This window comes from Scyliorhinus torazame, chromosome 1 (genome assembly GCF_047496885.1).
Source record: "Scyliorhinus torazame isolate Kashiwa2021f chromosome 1, sScyTor2.1, whole genome shotgun sequence".
NCBI lineage: Eukaryota > Metazoa > Chordata > Chondrichthyes > Carcharhiniformes > Scyliorhinidae > Scyliorhinus > Scyliorhinus torazame.
This window is the reverse complement of record NC_092707.1, coordinates 393,256,698-393,278,497: the sequence shown is the minus strand read 5'-3', so window position 1 is coordinate 393,278,497 and position 21,800 is coordinate 393,256,698. Positions and strand designations below refer to the sequence as shown.

The 21,800-nt window shown below is 44.6% G+C and overlaps 1 protein-coding gene across 1 annotated transcript in view; it reads right to left on the bottom strand.

Moving 5' to 3' along the window:
* phf10 (PHD finger protein 10) overlaps positions 1 to 21,568 on the bottom strand; it is a 30,998-nt gene extending 9,430 nt beyond the window's left edge. The window contains exons 1-9 of the mRNA XM_072513102.1: positions 21,439 to 21,568; positions 18,928 to 19,037; positions 18,499 to 18,629; positions 15,592 to 15,675; positions 11,640 to 11,773; positions 8,541 to 8,690; positions 7,184 to 7,293; positions 4,195 to 4,351; positions 648 to 800 (exon numbers count right to left, since the gene is read on the bottom strand). Of these exons, the coding sequence (XP_072369203.1) occupies positions 648 to 800; positions 4,195 to 4,351; positions 7,184 to 7,293; positions 8,541 to 8,690; positions 11,640 to 11,773; positions 15,592 to 15,675; positions 18,499 to 18,629; positions 18,928 to 19,037; positions 21,439 to 21,510 (1,101 nt within the window). The 5' untranslated portion in view covers positions 21,511 to 21,568. The remainder of the gene's footprint in view (positions 1 to 647; positions 801 to 4,194; positions 4,352 to 7,183; positions 7,294 to 8,540; positions 8,691 to 11,639; positions 11,774 to 15,591; positions 15,676 to 18,498; positions 18,630 to 18,927; positions 19,038 to 21,438) is intronic.
* Positions 21,569 to 21,800: the final 232 nt, after the last annotated feature.

The following is a 21,800-nucleotide window of genomic DNA, read 5'->3' as shown; positions in this document are numbered from 1 at the left end:
AGTTCACGGCCACTGGACTAGTTTAGTAAGCAAATTATATTTGCTTTATTCCCTGTACCAGTCAACCTGAATCCTTATAATCTGGAGACTCTAACGGTCCAAGGACACTCTGAAGCCAAATGAACCTTTACTTGCATAAAACACTACTGGCCTAAACCGTCCAAGGACAAATATTGAAACCAGAGGGGAAAAAAAATCAGGCTACATGGAAATGCGAAGTAAAACACAAATGCAATTCAAAAATAGTCAAAAATACAACTTTTGACTTTTTATATAAAATATGCTCTTTAGCAATAGAATCATTAGAATCTAATAACAATAAAGTTAGTAATTAAATGTGATATGTCGTACTGATGTGTACTAAGAGAGCAGCAGCTTTAACAGAGCGAGGATAGCAAGCCCCAGAAGAGACATAGTACAAGCCTAGCACAGTCCCAATAGGAAAAAGAACTCGGGTAACTTCACCAGTAAGCCTCAGGTGAAAATAAAACAGGATAAGATGAGGAAGCAGAGGCGAGAAACTGCAGGAGATGCATTAGTGGACTGTGGCTAGTACCGGCTGATCAATTCTACCCAGTACAACAAAAAATAAATAATCGGGGAGAGGTTCATCAGAAAAAGAAGTCTCAGGGGCTTTTATCTTCTACCTTGTACCCAGTTACTGATTTGGGTGTCACACTGCGTTTTGCATCTTTCCACGCTCGAGTTCCTTTTTCTTTTGGTGTCTGCTTTCCCTGTGAGGAATCGTCTTGATGTTCAATCGGACTTTCACCGTCTGTTGTGCTCCCCGAAGAGGTATCCTGAAACAAAAACAAACCCATTACTTGCTGGCCGCCAAACTTTGAGAGGATTTACACAGGTGCACTGAAATGAATGGAGAGTGACGGAACTGCAAAAAAAAACGCCACCATGAGTTGATAGGTGATTTGGAGGGGAAATCATTCAATGCCAAGAGAAACACAGACAGGTGTGGAGATGTCTTTAGAAACTGGAAATCTACTGGCGTGAAATTCACTCAAGTTGGTTTCACTGCAAAAGGCCGCACGGAAAACCCAACAAAACTCAAGAAATAGCAGAGTTCTTCCAATTGTCCACAGCAAGGGGACACATTCTTTAAAACTGAGCGAGGCCATTAGGAAGCACTTCTTCACACGTAGGGTGGTGGAAATTTGGAACTCAAAGCTGTTGAGGCTGGGGATCAATTGAAAATCTCAATTAGGATTAATAATTTATGGTACTGGGGTTGCTGAACCAAATGGATAAATTGAGTTCAGATACAGATCAAGCACATTTGGCTTGATGGGCTGTATGGCCAACTTCTATTTTTCCTAGGCAGTCAGTGATTTTTCTCCTAAAAATCTAATCCTCTATGATTGTTTCCAAAGGAGTTATGCTTTTCAAAGTACCATTAATATCTCCACTACCACACCATGGACATTGAGCATTGAAATAAACTGGTTAAATCGGTATGGAAGCTTAGAATTTCACCATTCTGCCAATTAGAAATGGAACTGACAGCTTCATGAGAATTAGTCTCCTAACAAAATTAGGAGAGAAATAAAAAGCTATTTACTGATGCCACTTCAATGCATTTACAGATGCAGAAATAAAGTAGCAGTTCCTCGACCCTTATGTTCATTTTGAGAAACAAAAAAACATGTCTGGTAGGAGAAAGTCCACTGCAAGTTTGCATTCATCAATATTGCTCATGTTACTACTTAAAATCATATGGGCAGATACCCAGGTAGCTCATTGAATGGACCAGGGATCTCAGAGTCTTAAAAAAAATAATTTTGTGTACTCAGGAAGTGAAGCTAAAGGCCAGGACAAAATGATTGTCCACTGTTATTTGTGATATCGATATAAATGATTTTGATGAGAATATAGGAGGCAATGTTATTAAGTTTGCAGGTGACATCAAGATTGGTGGCATAGTGGATAGTGAAGGTGGTTATATGAGATTGCAACAGGATCTTGACCAATTTGCCAGTGGGCTGACGAATGGCAGATGGAGTGTAATTTGGATAAATGTGAGGTGATGCATTTTGGTAGATCAAATCAGGGTAGGACCTATTCAGTTAACGGTAGGCAGTTGGGGAGAGTTACAGAACAAAGAGATGGTCAGAACATTGAATACAGGAGTTGGAACGTCTTGTTGAAGTTGTACAAGACATTAGTAAGACCACACATGAAATACTGTGTTCAGTTCTGGTCACCCTATTATAGGAAGGATATTGTTAAACTAGAAAGAGTGCAGAAGAGATTTACGAGGATGCTACCAGGACTTAATGGTCTGAGTTATAAGGAGAGGCTGGATAGACTGGGACTTTTCTCCCTGGAGCGTAGGAGGCTTAGGGGTGATCTTATAGAGGTCTATAAAGTAATGAGGACCATCAATAAGGTAGATAATCAACATATTTTCCCAAAGGTAGAGGAGACTAGAACTAGAGGGCATAGGTTTAAGGTGAGAAGAGAGAGATACAAAAGAGACCAGAGGGGAAATTTCTTCACACAGAGGGTGGTGAGCATCTAGGATGAGCTGCCAGAGGCAGTGATAGAGGCGGGTACAATTTTGTCCTTTAAAAAGCAGTTAGACAGTTTATCATAGAATTTACAGTGCAGGAGGCCATTCGGCCCATCGAGTCTGCACCGGCTCTTGGAAAGAGCACCCTACCCAAGGTCAACACCTCCACCCCACCCCATAACCCAGTAACCCCACCCAACACTAAGGGCAATTTTGGACACTAAGGGCAATTTATCATGGCCAATCCACCTAACCTGCACATCTTTGGACTGTGTGAGGAAACCAGAGCACCCGGAGGAAACCCACGCACACACGGGGAAGATGTGCAGACTCCGCACAGACAGTGACCCAAGCCGGAATCGAACCTGGGACCCTGGAGCTGTGAAGCAATTGTGCTATCCACCATGCTACCGTGCTGCCCAGTTACATGGGCAGGGTGCGTATAGAGGGATATGGGCCAAATGCAGGCAAGTGGGACTAGCTTAGTGATAGAAACTGAGCAGCATGGACCAGCTGGGCCGAAGGGACTGCTGTAAACATCTATGGCTCTATGATTGTTTCCAAACGAGTTATGCTTTTCATATTCATAGAATTCATAGAATCCCTACTGTGCAGAAGGAGGCCATTCAGACGATCGATTCTGCACCTACCCGCCGAAAGAGCACATCACGTAGGTCCACTCCCCAACCTCAACCCCGCAACTCCATCTAACCTGCACATCTTCAGACACTAAGGGGAAATTTAGTGTAGTCGATCCATCTAACCTTTGGATTGTGGGAGGAAACCGAAGCACCCGGAAGAAACCCGCGCAGACACGGGGAGAACGTGCAAACTCCACACAGTCACCCAAGGTCGGAATCAAACCCAGGTTCCTGGCGCTGTGAGACACCAGTGCTAACCACCGTGACACCCCTGGAAATTTCCAAAAATGGAATCAAGCGTTTTATAGGAGCACCATAGGCAGATAGATAGATGAATACCAGTGTGGCAACTTTCCAAAAGAAAAGAAATGCCTGATCTAGTGATGATTTTGATTTAAAAAGCACAAAAAATTGCAAACGACTTATCAATGAGGTACTACCTTTAATGAGATCTTATCTTTAAAATTAGAAACTAACTCAACTTAGTTACAGCAAACCCATTTAAAAGGAACCCCTTGTCTGATGAGACAAACACAGTTATGAAGTTCAAAACAGGAGAATCGCAGCATCGAATAATGAATGTTGAATAGATGAGAAAACACCTCTACTATCTGACCACTAGCACAAAATTAATTCTGAACATTAAGAATGGGTTTAAAAGTCAAGTTTTCCACTTACTAGGCCGCTGCCATTAACTGTAGCAAGAACCTCGTTCGCAGCGTTACCGTACGAGGTTCTGACGTCACATCACTGGCTGCTAGAAGTTGTGTGCAGATGTAATAATATAAATTATTCCTAATATTTATACCAGTAGTAATAGCATTATTCTATATACTTAGCCAAAGTACACACTTATTTGCTACACACTTAGCAGAAGCAGATTGTATCGGACTAGAATGGAATTTGATTCGGACTTTTTGTTAATCCATTTATACAAGAAACACATTAGTGCAGAATAGGCTGGGCTTTTTTAAAATTTACAGAAATAAAGATACAAGTACCGTCCAGTTTCTTCAGCTGGTTTCTTACCGATAAGCCTTTGTCTTCCTTCCGCTCATCTTCACCACGCCCATCTTCTGCATCGTCAGAGTCTCCATCACTGTCGGGTGCTGGCAATTCTGGGTCCAAAGGTGGTTCATACAAGGCTGTGTTTACAGGCAGGTAACGCAGCTCATTGGGGGAATACCTAGGTAGATAATTGAGCACCACTGTAATTTGACCCAATGCTCGCCATTTTGCAAACATTTTATTTTCCCGTAAGTCACCTCCTTGGGTTGTAATTTTTGCTAAACATCCGACCAAAATAAAAATGTCGTCAATACTGCAGGTTGTCAAAAGAGCTCCCTTGGACAGAATTCCCGTTCGTCTCTTGGTATCTGTACAATTCTGTTCCTGTGCCTTCGAACTTGACTACAGGACTGCATCTTAGCTCCTTTGTGCTTTTGACAGCCTCGAGAAACCTGGAAATCAAACTTCTGCTTCCGGACTGTCTGACGCAGGTTGTCGATTCACACGTTGGTGCGACAACTCTTTCAACATTTCCTCATCTTCCCTGCTGTCACCTTTCAATTCAAACCCCAACATTGACCTGCTCATTTCTCCCAGGTAGCATAGCTACATTGATATTGCTATTGGGGAAGTTTATCCTTTCTACATTAGTACTGAGAATGCTAGATACGCTCCACCTGCAGTGGACTTATCTCGGAGTAAAGGCATAGGATGTGGGTGTCACTGGTTGGGCCAGCATTTATTGCCCAATCCTTATTGCCCTTTAGAAGGTGGTGGTGAGCTGCCTCTTGAACCGCTGCAGTCCATGTGGTGTAGGTACACCCACAGTGCTGTTAGGGAGGGAGTTCCAGGATTTTGAGCCAGCGACAGAAAAGGAACAGATATATTTCCAGGTCAGGAAGGTGAGTGTCTTGGAGGGGAAGAAAACTGAAAAGTGTTTGGCCCCAACGCTACTTTTCTAGGTATCCAATTTTCTCTATGTGTGTGTCACAGCTTTCAATCTCTCTGGCCCTGCTCTCAAAAACTCTCACTGACCCTCTTGTTCTCTCCAATTTTCTGGTCACACCTTGTAATCCCCCCCCATAGCTTAACTATTCCATTGTGAACTGCCTTGGGACTTATTGCATTACATTGGCAATGCATTATATTTCCTCCATCACAAAAGCGACTGCACTTCAAGAGTACGTCACTATCTGGGGGCCGGTTTAGCTCAGTTGGCTGGACAGCTGGTTCGTGATGCAGAGAAAGGCCAACAGCGCGATTTCACTTCCCGTACCAGCTGAGCTTGTCCGTCACCTGAGGTGTGGTGACCCTCAGATTAAATCACCACCAGTCAGCTCTCCCCCCTCGAAGGGGAGAACAGCCGAGAGTCATCTGGGACTATGGCGACTTTACTTACTTTTACTTTACTGTCTGTAAAGCCCTTTGAGACATTCTGAGGTAGCGAAATGTGCTAAATAAGTGCAAAACTCTTTTTCTTCCAACAGACACACAGTAAGATAATCATATTATTTACAAAATTACCATGAACAAAACTCTGTAAGCGATGCTGTCATTTACTTCCTGCCCCGAACTGGAAGCAATTTTACCCTAGGGCAGGCATGGCTTCGGAAGTACATCCGCCTCTGCCCCAATTAAGGCCTTTAAGTGGCCACTTAAGGGCCGTTTCCCATCCAACCACAATTCTTAGTCTGGCAGGTGGCAGATCAGGGAGCAATAGAAAAAAAACAGGGAGGCTACATCAGAAGCCCACTTCTAACGACGGGCACCCTCCAATGAAGGCCCGGACACCTCCTGATCTCTCTCGCCCCCTAGCCTATCCTCCAGGACCCCAACCATCCCATTGAGACCCACCCAGGTATACCTTACCCTCCTCTAGCCAGGGGCCCAGCCATTAGCCTCAATGTCCAGACATTTAGTGCCGGACACCTTGTACAGTGCCTCTTCTGGTCACTGCAGCACTGTGCCTGGAGAGTTCCCTGCCAATCTGATTCGCCAGCAGCTCTCCAAGGTGGGACTTATTCCCATGAAGGACAGAAATCCCGCCTGTTGCCAATCAACGCTCGTTCGAGGATAAAATGGCAGCCGGCCTATTGGAGTCAGCGGGGATGTGTTCCCCACCGAACCACCAGACAATGAGGGCTGAGCCCCCACCATCCGAAAAATACAAGCCTGTCGACCTAGCCTAACTTATATGCTTGATCAACATTTACCCCTCAACCAAAACAGATTAACTGGAGATTCATCTAATTTCCTGTTTGAGACACCTTGCTGTACGCAAATTAGTTCCAACATTGCTTACAAGTTAACAGCAACTGCCCTTCAGAGGAACCCCTTTTTGATGTCTTGGGAATGGTGCTACATATATAAATGTTCCTTCATTATTTTTCTGTTATTTTGTCAACTGTCATATTTATTTATTTTTAAATAAATTTGGAGTACCCAATTCATTTTTTCCAATTAAGAGGCAATTTAGCATGGCCAATCCACCTACCCTGCACATCTTTGGGTTGTGGGAGTGAGACCCACGCAGACACGGGGAGAATGTGCAAACTCCACAAGGACAGTGACCCAGGGCCGGGATTAAACCCGAGACCTCGGCGCCGTGAGGCAGCAGGGCTAACCCACTGCGCCACCGTGCTGCCCAACTGCAGTATTAATAATGAAAATGAAATGAAAATCGCTTATTGTCACAAGTAGGCTTCAAATGAAGCTACTGTAAAAAGCCCCTAGTCGCCACATTCCGGCGCCTGTTCAGGGAGGCTGTTACGGGAATTGAACCGTGCTGCTGGCCTGCCTTGGTCTGCTTTCAAAGCCAGCGATTTAGCCCTGTACTGATGATTTTTCTGAAAACATAAAGAATGTAGACACAAAAATGTTTCTTTACAAGTTGCGCTTTTTGTAAAAACATTTCACCGTGCAACCAAAAGTAAAGAAGATACACTATCGGTAAAAGGCTCTTTTACACAGGGTTTATAAAAAAAAAAAAAAATCAAGTTTTTCTTTTCACCTTTTGTAATATTCCTGAAACTGGCCTGGTATCAGAGCAACCGGATAAGCCCCAACTTTTGTCCGCTCTGGTGGAAGAACTTTGTATTTCCCCTGTGGCACCTGGATTACCTGAATTGGGGGGGAAAAAATAAATCCTAAACGAAGCAGAAATATTGATTCCTCACCCTATGTTACTTAGGTTTGAAAAAATAAAGGCATTTTCCACATAAAATAAAATAAAATCCTTGAGCAAAAGCAATGCTGCCAAATCTGCCTATGTAGCTGTCATTAGCTTCAAAAAGGCAATTTGGTGTATGGTAAACACCGAGATGCTCCCGGGTAATGCGTGAAGACACCATCTAAACCCCTCTTTCAGAGGGAGGGTTACACTTCATGTTCCAGGCATGATGGACCTGTACGGAGTATGCTGGATGCCAGCGCCACTTGATTGGACTGAAAAAAGTTCAAGCCAAGCGCAGAAGTTCAGCATAAAAGTACAGCTTTCGAAATTCTCTTCTTCCGCAGCATGCTCAACTTTCCGACTGGAATTTGCAAATCAGAAAATACAAATCTGAAAAAAAGAAAACACCAACTTTCAAAAAGGAAATGCTGATTTAAAAATAAGTTTCTCAGATACTGAAAAGGACCAGGTGCTGTTTTCAAATTGAGCACACATCGGGCAGGAGAGAGGAGGAGGCATCTGTGTATTGGAGGAGAGGTTCAGGGGCAATGAAGCCCTCGGCAACAGACATCCTCCTGGTCTTACAAAGGTTACAAAAATCTGTGGGTCCCATTTTCTGACCTATCCAGGCCTGCTGGCTGGGTCACTCAATGCCTGGTACCAACAGAGCAGATCATGCCTTTCCCATTTATCCATAAAGAATAGCATTGGTCTCTAACCAGGTCTCTAACAAGAGTAGGACCCAGATTTAAATACTTCTATAGAGCTCACATACCAGACACCAAATTTGAGGCCTGCATGAAAAATATGTTTTAAGATCACTATCCCCCTGTCTTATTCCGCGGATTCAGTACTATTCTTATGCTGCATGAAATAGCGTGGGTGCGAAACATGAGCTGTAACGATCTTGCACCAGTGCTGGAGGTTTCTTTTCTCACCCCTCCCCTCCGCCAAGGGGCAGAGAGAGGGGACAGGATTCCAGACATATATTATCGCGCCATCTGATTAAAGTGTTATTAATTAACCAGAATAGGAGAATATCAAAGTTAAAGTCTCCACGAGATGAGATTGGAACCCAAGAATGTTTCTCTACATTTTAGATATGCAAGTTATAATCACAAATTATGGTCGGTCAGTCACTTTTGCACTTTAGGATTCCACTTGCTTTTGAAACTATCTGTGGCATCCACCTTACCTGTGTCTGCAAGTCAAAATAGGCTCGCCTTTCCTCCATCCGCTCCCTGTTGAAATTGCTGTTGAACTCTGCTGCTTTCTTTGCAGCTTTCTTAATGTATTCTGGAACTTTACTGGGCTCAACCTTTTGCGTGTTCTGCAACTGCATTTGCTGCACAAAAAAAACATCAGTTAGTTTCAAATATAAATGCTAAAACAACCACGCTTCAGAGACTCACTACCGAATAATTAACAAATGTCTCGATCTTGAACCTTCATGCACTTTCAGACGTACTGCAAAAAAATGTTTTTGAACAAATACGTGAGGTTAAGCTAAGATATAAAGGAAGGGCAGCCTCCAGGGAAGCATTGTATTTGGAGTGAGGTGAGGTTGGACAGTTTCAGCTTCCAATTTGACAAAGTACATCAGCATTAAACTGGTAATCCCACTGAAAGAGACCAATGTGAGTATTTCATTAGCCAGCAGTGATTCTGTTCACCTGGGGAGGACAAAGTCTAATCCAAATTACACAAATTTGGGGAATTTGAGGTTGCTCATGCGAGAGTGAAACTTGAGATTGAGCAATTCCCAAATACTTTTGGATTGTAAACATGGAAAAACATGTTAACTTTCAAAAGGGAATTAGATCTATACGTGAGAAGGAAACATTTGCAAAGCTATAGGGTAAAGGCAGGAGAGTGGGAGTAATTGAATAGCTCTACCCTTGTTCACAAGGCTGAAAGGACTACATCCATGCCTTATGATTCTGCATGCCGAAATATAACTTTTGCATTGCTCAATACACTTCAATTCCACGTGGAGGCATCAATAAAATACAGGATAATTTGTTTTTTTTTACAATTACAATGTACTTAAAAAAAAAGTCAAAAATGTCCTTCAGTGTACAAAGCTCCTATTTACTTTTACACATTCAAAACACTTCAAAGCATTAAGCAATATTATGACATTAACTCAATAGTAAAGGAAATAACCTAACAGCACACTTGAACCCCATTATCATAGACATAGAATTAGACATATAGGGGGCGATTCTCCGATATTGAGGCCAAGTGTTCGCGCCATCGTGAACGCCGTCGCGTTTCACGACGGCACAAACAGGGCCCGGACGTGACCTATTCTGGCCCCCATAGGGGGCCAGCACGGCGCTGGAGCGGTTGGGCCGTGCCATCCTGCGCATGCGCGAGGAACATCTTACGCACGCCGGCCCCTCACCAACATGCAGCCGGTGTTCTGGGGCCGCGCACGGAAGGGGGGGGGGGCCAGCCCGCCGATCGGTGGGCCCCGATCGCAGACCAGACCCCATCGGAGGCCACCCGGGTGAAGGAGCCCCCCTCCACCCCCACAGGCCGCCCTCCCCAGCGTTCCCGCAGAGTTCCCGCCGGCAGCGATCAGGAGTGGCCGGCGCCGGCGGGAACCTTTCGGCGGACTGCGCACTGACAGTGACCCAAGCCAGGAATCGAACCCAAGACCCTGGAGATTTGCAGTTGTGCAGATGTGCTCCCATGCCACCCATATAATATATATAAAACACGGTCCACATCATAAAACCGTGTTCCCGGTGACACGGTCCACATCATAAAACCGTGTTCCCGGTGACAGCCTGTTATAGCAGGATCCAAACGTACTCCCTCCTGTGAGCCTCGTCAGCCTTTGTTTTTAATGCTCAAAACTGCAGAGAGGAGAGAGCATCAGCACTCTCCTTTTAGAACATTCCAGCTAAGTGACAAGTTCGGTCTCAACTTTCCGGCCATGGTGACATGTTGATGCCCCCACAAGATAACATTGGCACAGGGCTATAATATCCTGTGTTAAGCTACACTAAATGGCAGTGAATACTTAAGAATGGTTTCTGCTCTTAGGGACGGCACGATGGCGCAGTGGTTAGCACTGCTGCCTCACGGCTCTCAGGATCCGGGTTCGATCCCGGGTCACTGTCCTTGTGGAGTTTGCACATTCTCCCCGTGTCTACGTGGGTCTCACCCCAACAACCCAAAGGTGTGCAGGGTAGGTGGATTGGCCACGCTAAATTGCCCCTTAATTGGAAAAAAAATAATTGGGTACTCTAAATTTATTTTTGAAAAAGAATGGCTTCTGCTCTTAAAATATTTTCAGGCAGAAAATATTCCAGTCGCTCATCCATCTTAAAAATATCTACTGAACTCTTGAGAAAAAGAAATCCAAAAATAGAATAAACTACCATTTCATGCTGTCATAGAATCCCTGCAGTGCAGAAGGAGGCCATTCTTCCCATCGAACCTGCACCGAACCTCTGAAAGAGAACCCTACCTAGACCCAGTCCCGCAGCCTATCGCCGTAACCCCACCTGGGAGCAATATAACATATCCAATCCACCTAACCTGCTTATCTTTGGACTTTGGGAGAAAACCAGAGCACCCAGAGGAAACCCATGCAGAGAATGTGCAAACCCCACACAGTCACTTGAGGTCGGAATCAAACGATGTGAGGCAGCAGTGCTAACCACTGTGCCGCCATGCTGTCCCTATGATTCTGTGAAAAGGGAATCCAAAAATAGAATAAACTACCATTTAACGCTGTGATTGAGAATTTGCGGGAAATAAAATGATGTGGAGATGAAATGAAATGAAAATCGCTTATTGTCACAAGTAGGCTTCAATGAAGTTACTGTAAAAAGCCCTAGTCGCCACATTCGAGGAGGCTGGTACGGGAATTGAACCGTGCTCCTGGCCTGCTTTCAAAGCCAGCGATTTAGCCCTGTGCTAAACCAGCCCCTATGCCGGCATTGGATTGGGGTGAGCACAGTAAGAAGTCTTACAACACCAGGTTAAAGTCCAACAGGTTTGTTTCGAATCACTAGCTTTCGGAGCACTGCTCCTTCCTCAGGTGTTGTAAGACTTCTTACGGAAATAAAATGGGCAGTGCTTTCAGCCCTTGTAGACTGGAGACCAGTCTACATGTATTTTTCTGTAACACAAAACAATGATCTAAACACCATGTCACAGATTTGAATTTGTCGGAGTTGTGGGAGTGGGGAGATTGTAGATGGTGAAAGAGGTTTCAGGTTTATGCATCATATGCACAGGTTAAGTCCAGTTAAACCATCACACCCCCAGTACTGACCGAGTATTCCTTGTAGCGATCGGTGATCTGCTGCCGCTCCCTGTCCTGTAGAACCACAGCATATTGAGCATATTTGGTTGGGTATTCCTTGATCATCAGATCAATAACTTCATCACTTCTCAGAGCAGTTAAACCTAAAACAAAAGTGTTTATTCTTTCAAAGTACATAGCGGGGATCACAGTCTACTCCCTCTCGTCAGCCTTTGTTTTGAGTACTCAAAACTCTGCAAGGAAGAGCGCCTCGACACTCTCCTTTTAGAACATTCCAGCGAAGAGACAAGTTAGATCTCAACTCCCTGGCCAACAAAGGCCAAAGTTATGCTGACAACCTGAGGATCCCTTTCCTGCAGGAATGTGAATTTGATAATCAACTAGTTGGATTTTACACACTATTCCAACAAGATAACGTTGGTGCAGTTACGCTATTCTGTGTTAACCTATTTTAAATGGGAGGTGAGGGGTTAAGAATGATTTCACTTTTGATAATATTTTTGACAGAAAATTTTCCAGATTCATTGCATCAAATACAAAGAAAAATTAAGCCTTTTCTCCAAATACTGGTCTATAATTCGGGCTTTCATGTTCAAAAACCCATTGGCGATAGCGCCTTTGAGAAATATCCATGCACATGGAGCAGTACAGGACAACCACATCTCAAAACGTCAGTGACAATAGTCACGGCCTTTAAAAGATTGTAACACAGTAAGAAGTCTTACAGATTGGTTCTATAGAACATACAGTGCAGAAGGATGCCATTCGGCCCATCCAGTCTGCACCGACCCACTTAAGCCCTCACTTCCACCCTATCCCCGTAACCCAATAACCCCTCCTAACCTTTTTTGGAGCAATTTAGCATGGCCAATCCACCTAACCTGCACGTCTTTGGACTGTGGGAGGAAACCGGAGCATCCGGACGAAACCCACGCAGACACGGGGAGAACGTGCAGACTCTGCACAGACAGTGACCCAGCGGGGAATCGTACCTGGGACCCTGCCGCTGTGAAGCCACAGTGCTATCCACTTGTGCTTCCGTGCTGCCCCTATAGATGTAGTAAAATCACAGTTTTTCATTTGAATGGAACTTTTGGAGTCCAAGATGGTTCCACACCATAGCGAGCTACAATATAGTGGGTCCCAGCTTGTAATAGAATTTCTATTGTAAATATATAATTGTATTACCTAACACCTCAGGTGGATGAAATGAGGAGCCACATCTAATGTCAATCAATTTTTAAAAATATGGACAGATTTCACACAAGTAAACCGTTTTTATTTTTAAGGATTGTCCATTTCAATTCTCTTGGTAAGATTCCAATTCAATGAACTGATCCAGCCCATTTAAATATCCTTTCTCGGGGTGAAGCAACATGATTCAAATATAGTTGGCTATCATACCGTACAAATGAACAGGATATAGGTTATTCAGCCCATTGAGCTTCTTGTACCACCCAACTGGCTGGTCTGTAGTTCAAAATCCATCACCGTTGCTCTTTTGATACCCTTACATCATAAAAATCTGCTGACTTTCAACTGGCCCAGCAGCCACAGGCTTTCAGGGGAGAATTCCAGATTTCCACTGCCCTTCTTGTCAAAACCAACTTGCAGATGTCACTCCGAAATGGTCCTGTTCTCATTTTGAGAATGTGGCCTCTTGTTCTTCCGCATGTTCTCTGCATCTGCCCTTCAAACATTAAGCTTTTCAATTCTTGTAAACGCAAAAGGAAAGCAACCCAGGTTTTTGCAAACTAGCCTCAATTTAACCCCTTTTAAATCATTGTATAATTCTGGTAGATTGGTGTGGTACCCCCTCCAAGGCCAACATGTCCTCCCCAAGGAGCGGTGCCTATAACCGAATGCTGTTAACACCAGACTCATACTCCAGATGGGTTCAATACAACTGAAGGTTCACTTCCTCACGTTTAAATCGTGAAACAAAGGCCAAAATATCATTAGCTGATCATACAGACCGGATTTGCTTCAAATAATTTGTTTCTCCCCTTACAGCTCAAAATGCAGTTTGAAGGAGGCTCGACTTAACCTCATAACATGTATCATACTCCGGTGGGAATGGCATTTTAGAACAAACTACAGCTGGCTTTAAGTTTGTAATGCATTACCACTAAATTGTAATGGACCACCACTGAGCCAATCTCGACACGCTAGATTTTTGGCACAAAGCCAGATCATGTTAGTATTCCAGATCCCACATTTGGATTGGAGATTCCTCTCCGATCCATTTTGATACTTTTTTACCGAATTGTTTGCAGACAGAAAATTTAAGAAGACTTTTTATTATTAAAAAAAAGTCACAAGTAGGCTTACATTAACACTGTAATGAGGTTACTGTGAAACTCCCCTAGTCACCACATTCTGGCACCTGTTCAGGTACACTGAGAGAGAATTCAGAATGTCCAATTCACCTAACAGCATGTCTTTCAAGACTTGTAGGAGGAAACCGGAGCACCCGGAGGAAGCCCACGCAGACACGGGGAGAACGTGCAGACGCCGCAGACAGTGACCCAAGCTGGGAATCGAACCTGGGACCCTGGCGATGTGAAGCAACAGTGCTAACCACTGTGCTACCATGCTGCCAATTGACATACTGCCACCCAAAATAGGAGAAGGGGTAGAGTGCAGCAGGTAAATCATCCTAAACCCCAACTGTGTGCTTACTGTGACTCTTCCTAGTTACTATTGACTAAAGAATGGAATATTCCCCTTCTTTCAAGTGCTTATGGAGATCAGAGAATTACACAAAATATGGCTGTTTCGGTGCCATATTCAGCCCAACCAGTCCACGGCAGTGTTCATGCTTCACTTGAGCCTCTTTCCATTTCTCCTCATCTAAATTTGCCATTGTAATCATCCACTCCCTTCTCCCTCAAATGCTTGTCTAGTTTCCCCTTAAATGCATCTAAACTATTCATTTAAAAATTATTATTATTATGTTTTTTTTTTAAAAAAGAGTATCCAATTCTTTTTTTCCCAATTCAGGGACAATTTAGCGTGGCCAATTTACCAACCCTGCACATCTTTTTGGGTTGTGGGGGTGAGACCCACGCAGACATGGGGAGAGTATGTAAACTCCACACGGACAGTGACCCGGGGCCGGGATCCAACCTGGGTCCACGGTGCCGTGAGGCAGCAGTGCTAACCACTGGGCCACCGTGCTGCCCTTCATCTAAATTATTCATTGCATAAACTCCTGAGGGAGCAAGTTCCACTTGCCTGGATGAGTGCAGTTCCAAAAATGCTCAGGATGTTTGACACCATCCAGGATAAAGCAGATTGGCAACCCATCCACAAACATTCACTTCCTCCACCACCAACACACAGTTGCTGCAGTGTGTATCATCTACACGATGCACTCCAGAACCTCACCAAGCCTTTTTAAGCAGCACCTTCCAAACCCACGACCACTACGATCGAGAAGGACAAGAGCAGCAAATACCTGGGAACCCCACCACCTAGAGGTTCCCCTCCAAGTCATTCACCACCCTGACTTGAAATATATTGCTGTTCCTTAACTATCACTGGGAAAACATCCTGAACTCCCTCCCTAACAGCACTGTGGATGTACCTACACCACATGCTCCACTCAAACCTCCTTCAATCTTTCCTCAACTAATTATCAACATACTCATCGCTTCCCTTCTCCCTCACATGCTTATCCAGATTGCCTTTAAATGCATCTATACTATTCACATCAACTGCTCCCTTTGGTAGAGAGTTCCACATTCTCATCACTCTCTGGTTAACAACTTTTCTTCCGAATTCCCCATTTGATTTCTTGGTGAGCACCTTATATTGATAGTTTGATTTAATGTTTACATTCATACATGTATTAAAATATAAAATTTAATTTGATTTAAGTAAAATTATTATCACTATCCCAACCACACACGTTAAACAGAAGGTCAGTGGGGTGACTTTATAATGCAAGACAGCTTACCTAAAGTGCACTGGGTTTCTGTGATAACATTCATCTCCCTCAGATATAGTTTTTCTTTGTGAGATAGATCACGTCGTTCCAGATCTGGCAAAGGACATGTTTCATTTGTTTTAAGGAATTAAATGATCAATACTTATGGCAGCCTTTCAATAGCTACACCTTCTTCACAATATTGTCCATCAGTCAAGAACAGGCAGAAAATACCTGTAGTCAATAATTCAGCTGAATGAGTTGCACTCAACAGAAAACAAAAATACAAACATCTAATGCTTCTTACAAATCAATATTTTTTTAGGTTAAGTAGGGTGTTGGATATAAAAATAGAGAATACATCAAACAGTAAAATCCAGCAAAACGAGTTCAACAGCTTTAGAAAAGTTGAAAACTCAAGATCAAACAGTGTTAGATCAGCCTTGCTGCACTCCTCCTTATGCCTCATCAAGACTATAGAGAAGCCAAAAAGGACTCCTGTGAGTGTTAGGGTCTGGTACTCGGTTTCTGGGCTATAACATTCAGTATCTGACTCAGATTCACACTGAAGTAAGCTGAAGTCAGACTGTTGACATACGACAACAGCCAACACTAAGTGGCTCGGTAACATACAGGCACCCCAACCCAGCGGGAATGGTGCAGTCTGGGAGACAGGGTTAAGATGGTGCAGGGGCGGGTGGAGATTGTGCCACATTCACAGTGGCTTCCCATCTCACTATTTTAGCTAAGCCTGAAGTCAGACAAGGAAACACCACTGGTCCAAGTGGGTAAGGGCCTCATATAAACGGTAAAGATACGGGGTAATTATATCAATGGGATACGTTCATCATTTTAACCGGAAACCCGACTAAGCGCTCAAACCAGCCAGCAAAGTGCTGGCATCATGGATCCTGGCCACATAAGGTTGAGGTAAGTCACCTTTTTTAAAATGTAAAGGTTCCTTGTGGCAGGACTGCTCCACCAAGTCCCCAAAGGATACTTTGTGCCTTTCCTACCCCAGCCTCCCAATTGCAGACTTTCCTAACTTCCCCAATTCCTTGTCTAACTTGTTGCAGACCGTATTTGTGGGCTCTCAGCATCAGGCCGACAGTGTCCCCCACCCCATCCCTTCCCCTATCCTCGTGAACACAACTCATGGCTTCAGTCAGTGTCAGTAAAGTTGGGCCTCATGCTCTGGGAGACCCGAGGAGTTGCAGCTCATGTTCCTGACCCAAATCGGCGCAGTGGTGTGATTTACTGAAAATAACTGTAATCTCACACCCATGCAAAAATGGATCTCTAACAGTATAAATGGCACCCAAGAGAGGAGGTTGCAGCTTTGATAACTGAAAATTCTTAGAAACATCTCAAAGGCTGGGGTGTCAAATCTAACTGGAGAAACGTCCAAGCTACAGGAGATCCATCAGCTCCAAAGGGGCAAAAGGATGTACAAGTATTCAGTCAAGAGGAGGATCCGTGGTACAATTGACTTTCTGTGTATTTGTGCACAGAAGGGTTTCTGTCAGAGGGCATTAGTGATGTTGTAGGAATGAACATTACAGTTTCTAGAGATTATGAAGCTCCATCTAATGCAGAAGAGTGCAGCACAGACAGGGCTGTATTACAGAATGGTGATGCCAGATATGGCAACTTAAATGTCTGCCGATCCAAACGCAATGCATAAAATTTACTGTATATTCACAATTACACCATGGTCTTTAAATGTGAATTCAAAATTGCTGAAAAAAGAAATGCCATCAAAGCTTTCCGCCTTGCACTCATCATGACAGCTCCCAAGAAATTTCCAACAGTAACGGGGGAACAATTTATACGACAGTTAACTGTTCCATGCTGCATGCCCCATGGCAACATCTCTACCAATCAGAGTCCACTTGCCAACCATGAGCACTCTTCTTGTGAAGTATAAATTCCATTACTGTTGGAGTTTACCTGCGAGGTATGCCAATGAGTGCAAGGCGACAAGCTTTGGTAGCATTTCTCTTTTTATCAGCAATACTCATGATTTGTAGTAACAAATGACTATTTATAATTCAACACACAAACCAAACAATTTCTACATCAAGGATACAAAGCAAAACATTGCAGGTGCTGGAATTCTGAAAAAACAAGTAAAGCTGGAAAAACTCAGCAGGTCAGGCAGCATCTGTGGAGGCAGAGTTAAGTTTCAGGTCGATCACCTTTCATCAGAACTGAAGAAAGATGGAAATGTAATAGGTTTTGAGTCTGTGGAAAGTTGGCGGGGGTGGGGGTGTGTGAAGAATGGATAGAGGGAGGCAGGAAAGACAAAGGGAAGGTCTGTGATAGGATGGAGGGCAGGGAAGATTAACTAACAGAATATTTCATGGTGCAACAGGAATTCTCGGCTTGGATCACTGTCTGTGCAGAGTCTGCACGTTCTCTCCGTGTCCGCGTGGGTTTCCTCCGGGTGCTCCGGTTTCCTCCCACAAGTCTTGAAAGACGTGCTGTTAGGTGAATTGGACATTCTGAATTATCCCTCAGTGTACCTGAACAGGCGCCAGAATGTGAGGACTAGGGGCTTTTCACAGTAACTTCATTGCAGTTTTAATGTAAGCCTATTTGTGACACTAATAAGGATTATAATAAAAAAGAATGGCAATGGGTATACTAACAAAACGAAGGCCGTGTCCAAATGAGGCGTGAAGAGCTACATAAAAAAGACCTGAATGCAACAGGATGGGATAAAGAAAGAAACAAGAAGAAGATGAATTAAAAACTCTTGCATTTTTACCTTTCCTCGGTTGTGGTGAAAGGTTGCGACCTGAAACAGTCACACTGTTTCTCTCCACAGATGCTGCCTGGCCGGCTGAGATTTTCTAGCTTGGTTTGTTCTTATTATAAACAATTCCTATATACGTCAGGGCATTACATTCCAAACTGAAACCCCAAAAACCCTACCTGGATATTTACGCTTGAATGAAGTCACAGCTAAATATTCACTAACTTGTTCCTGAAGCATGTAATACTCCACCGTATCATCAGCTGGCCATTTATATTCTGTCAACATCTCTGCTGGAAAATAGCTGGAGCTGAGAGGAAAGATTATTTTAAAAATCTTCAGTACTGATCAATCTTTACAGTTTAAGTAACAGAAATTCTAATAGGCTCAATTCAATAGGACTTGCCCTAATGGCAATGGTGCAAGTGTGTGGGAGTGTGTTGCAATCTTATAACGCGATTACCTGGAGATAATACTGGCAAAAGTAATATGTTCCCAATTTCCTGTGGACGACTGCTGTGGTTAATTTACCACAGCATCAATATCTGGGTTTGTTCACCACTTCATATGATAAGAAGGGGAAATTTAAAACAGAACAAAGTATATACCTGAAGTCCTGAGTAGTGTCACTGCTTTTACAGCTATCCCCAGATCCCATACGTCGGCGCTTGGCAGGCTGGCTTGTGGCATCATCATTTGAAGTCTCCTCTGTGTCTTCCTAGCGTGATGAGTAAAACACAAAAAAAAACTTTCATTTATATAATACTTTGCATTACGACTGGATGTCTCAAATCTCTTTACAATCAATGAAGTACAGTTGTAATGACGGAAATGTGGCAGCTAATCTGTACACAGCAAGCTCCCACAAACAGCAGTGTGATAATGGCCAGATAATCTGTTTTTGTGATGTTAATTGAGGGATAGAAATTAGCTAAGGCATCAGGGATAACTCCCCTGCTTTTCTTCAAATAGTGCCATGGGATCTTGTGCATCTACCGTCTTAGAATTGTGACATTGGGTCTATATTGGCTCAGTTTAATGTCTCATAAACAAAGAACAAAGAAAGGTACAGCACACGAACAGGCTCTTTGTCCCGCCATTACTGTGTCGATCATGCTGCCCTAACTAAAAAAAAACCTTCTGCCCTTACTCGGTCCGTATCCCTCTATTTCCTCCCTATTCATGTATCCATCCAGATGCCTCCTAAATGTTGCCAATGTGCCTGCTTCCACCACATCCTCTGGCAGCGCATTCCAGACACCCACCACTCTCTGCGTGAAAAACTTACCCTGCCCATCTCCCTTAAACTTTCCCCTTCTCACCTTGAACATGTGCCCCCTTGTAATTGACACTTCCACCCTTGGAAAAAGGGTGCCTATACACTCTGGACTGGATTCTCTCACCCCGCCACATTTCTGTTTCACCCCGCTGGCGGGACGCTCCGTCACGCCGGCTGGTCAATGGGGTTTCCCATTGTGGGGCAGCCCTACGCCGTCGGGAAACCCCCGGGCTGCCGGCAAACGGAGTATCCCGCTGGCGGAGAATCCAGCCCCCCGTCTATGCCTCTTAATTATTTTGTCTTTCAGGTCTCCCCTTAGCTTCTGTCTTTCCAGTGAAAACAATCCTAGTTTATTCAATCTCTCCGCATAGCCAACACCCTCGAGACCAGGCAACATCCTGGTGAACCTCCTTTGCACTCTCTCCAAAGCTTCCCCATCCTTCTGATGTGATGATCAGAACTGCACGCAATACTCCAAATGCGACCTACCCAAGGTTTTATATAGCTGCTGCATGATTTCCCAACTCTTGTACTCAATGCCACGGTTGATGAATGCAAGCATGTCTAATAATACAATGTAACACTCCCACAGTACTGCACTGGAGTGTCAGCCTTGACATTTGTGCTCACGTCCTGGAGTAGGACTTGACCATGGAACCCGGTGACTCAAGTGATCCACAGCTGAATAGCAAAAAGATTCAAAATGAAATAAGAGAATGTTCGGCTGGAACGTTTACACTCAATACGAGTGTCTTGAGAAAACCTTTGGTCACATTACATGGCTGTGTGTCAAATTGTGCTTCATAACACTCCTGTGAAGCACTCAAACTGCTTTATTCCCTTAGATAAGTTATACAGTTGTTATTCTTCCCAGGTGCTGTGACCCGTTAAGTATCCCCTGTATACATTCCAGACTTTTAGCATCCGCAGTATTTTGTTCTTTGCTTTTTTACTGCAGTAACTCCAGAGGGGATTAGAGAAGTGGAACAATAATGGGGGCAAAGTTATTCTCTCAAATCATGAATTGTGTTCCAGAACACCGGAGGGCGTGTTACTATTTAACTTAATGAAAGGATGAGCTAATCATGTCACCAGAAACTAACAGGGAGAACTAGTGACTGGAATCAAGTCCTTTGATGCAGCACGGTAGTACAAGTGGATAGCACTGTTGATTTACAGTGCCAGGGTCCCAGGTTCGATTCCCTGTCTGTGCGGAGTCTGCACGTTCTCCCAGTGTCTGCGTGGGTTTCCTCCGGGTGCTCCTGTTTCCTCCCACAGTCCAAAGACGTGCAGGTTAGGTGGATTGGCCATGCTAAATTACCCTTAGTGTCCAAAAAGGTTAGGAGGGGTTATTGAGTTACAGGCATAGGGTGGCAGTAAGGGCTTAAGTGGGTCGGTGCAGACTCGATGGGCCGAATGGCCTCCTTCTGCACTGTATGTTCTATATTCTTTCGATTTCAGATAAAAGCAAGTTACTGCGGATGCTGGAATCGGAAACAAAAACAGAGAATACTGAGCAATCTCAGCAAGTCTGAGAGCATCTGTGGAGAGGGAAGGGAGCTAACCTTTCCAGTCTACATGACTCTTTGTCAAAGCTCCACAGGTGAGAATGGGCTATGCAGGAATTGCACTGCGCGCATCACTTGCAGGCGGGTTCGCTGAGCGAGAAACACAAAAACAACACGCCTCTTTACTGCGCGCGGGCGGCTCGCTGATTAGAACTCTCCCCGTCTCAGCCCGGAGACGGGTCAAAACCAGCACGGCGAATGTACAGACTCTCCCCTCCCGGCGGGGGAGCACCCTTTCCCCCAGCCGCCGCCGCCCCCCCACACACACTCACCCTGCTGGACTGCGCTCCCGGTGTTGCTGGGTTACTGTCGTACAAGCGGCCCGACGACACCGCGGCGGCCATTTCAACTGCACTGCGCTGCCAGCCGGGCCGACCATGAGCCTTCCCGCGGCAAAGCGGCCCGGCACCGGCTCAACTCCAGGGTCGCCACGGTCGGCCCACCGTGCGGCCTCCCCCTGCGCTCTGACCCACCCTGGAGCAGCAGCCAGTTGTCCGCTGGGTCTGTGTCAACGCTGGGGAAACTGGCAGATTTCCGGTGGAAAAGGAGTCCGGCCAAAACACATTTAATTTCCTTCACAGAATCCCCTCAGCGCAGGAGGAGGCCGTTCGGCCCATCGAGTCTGGCCGACCCT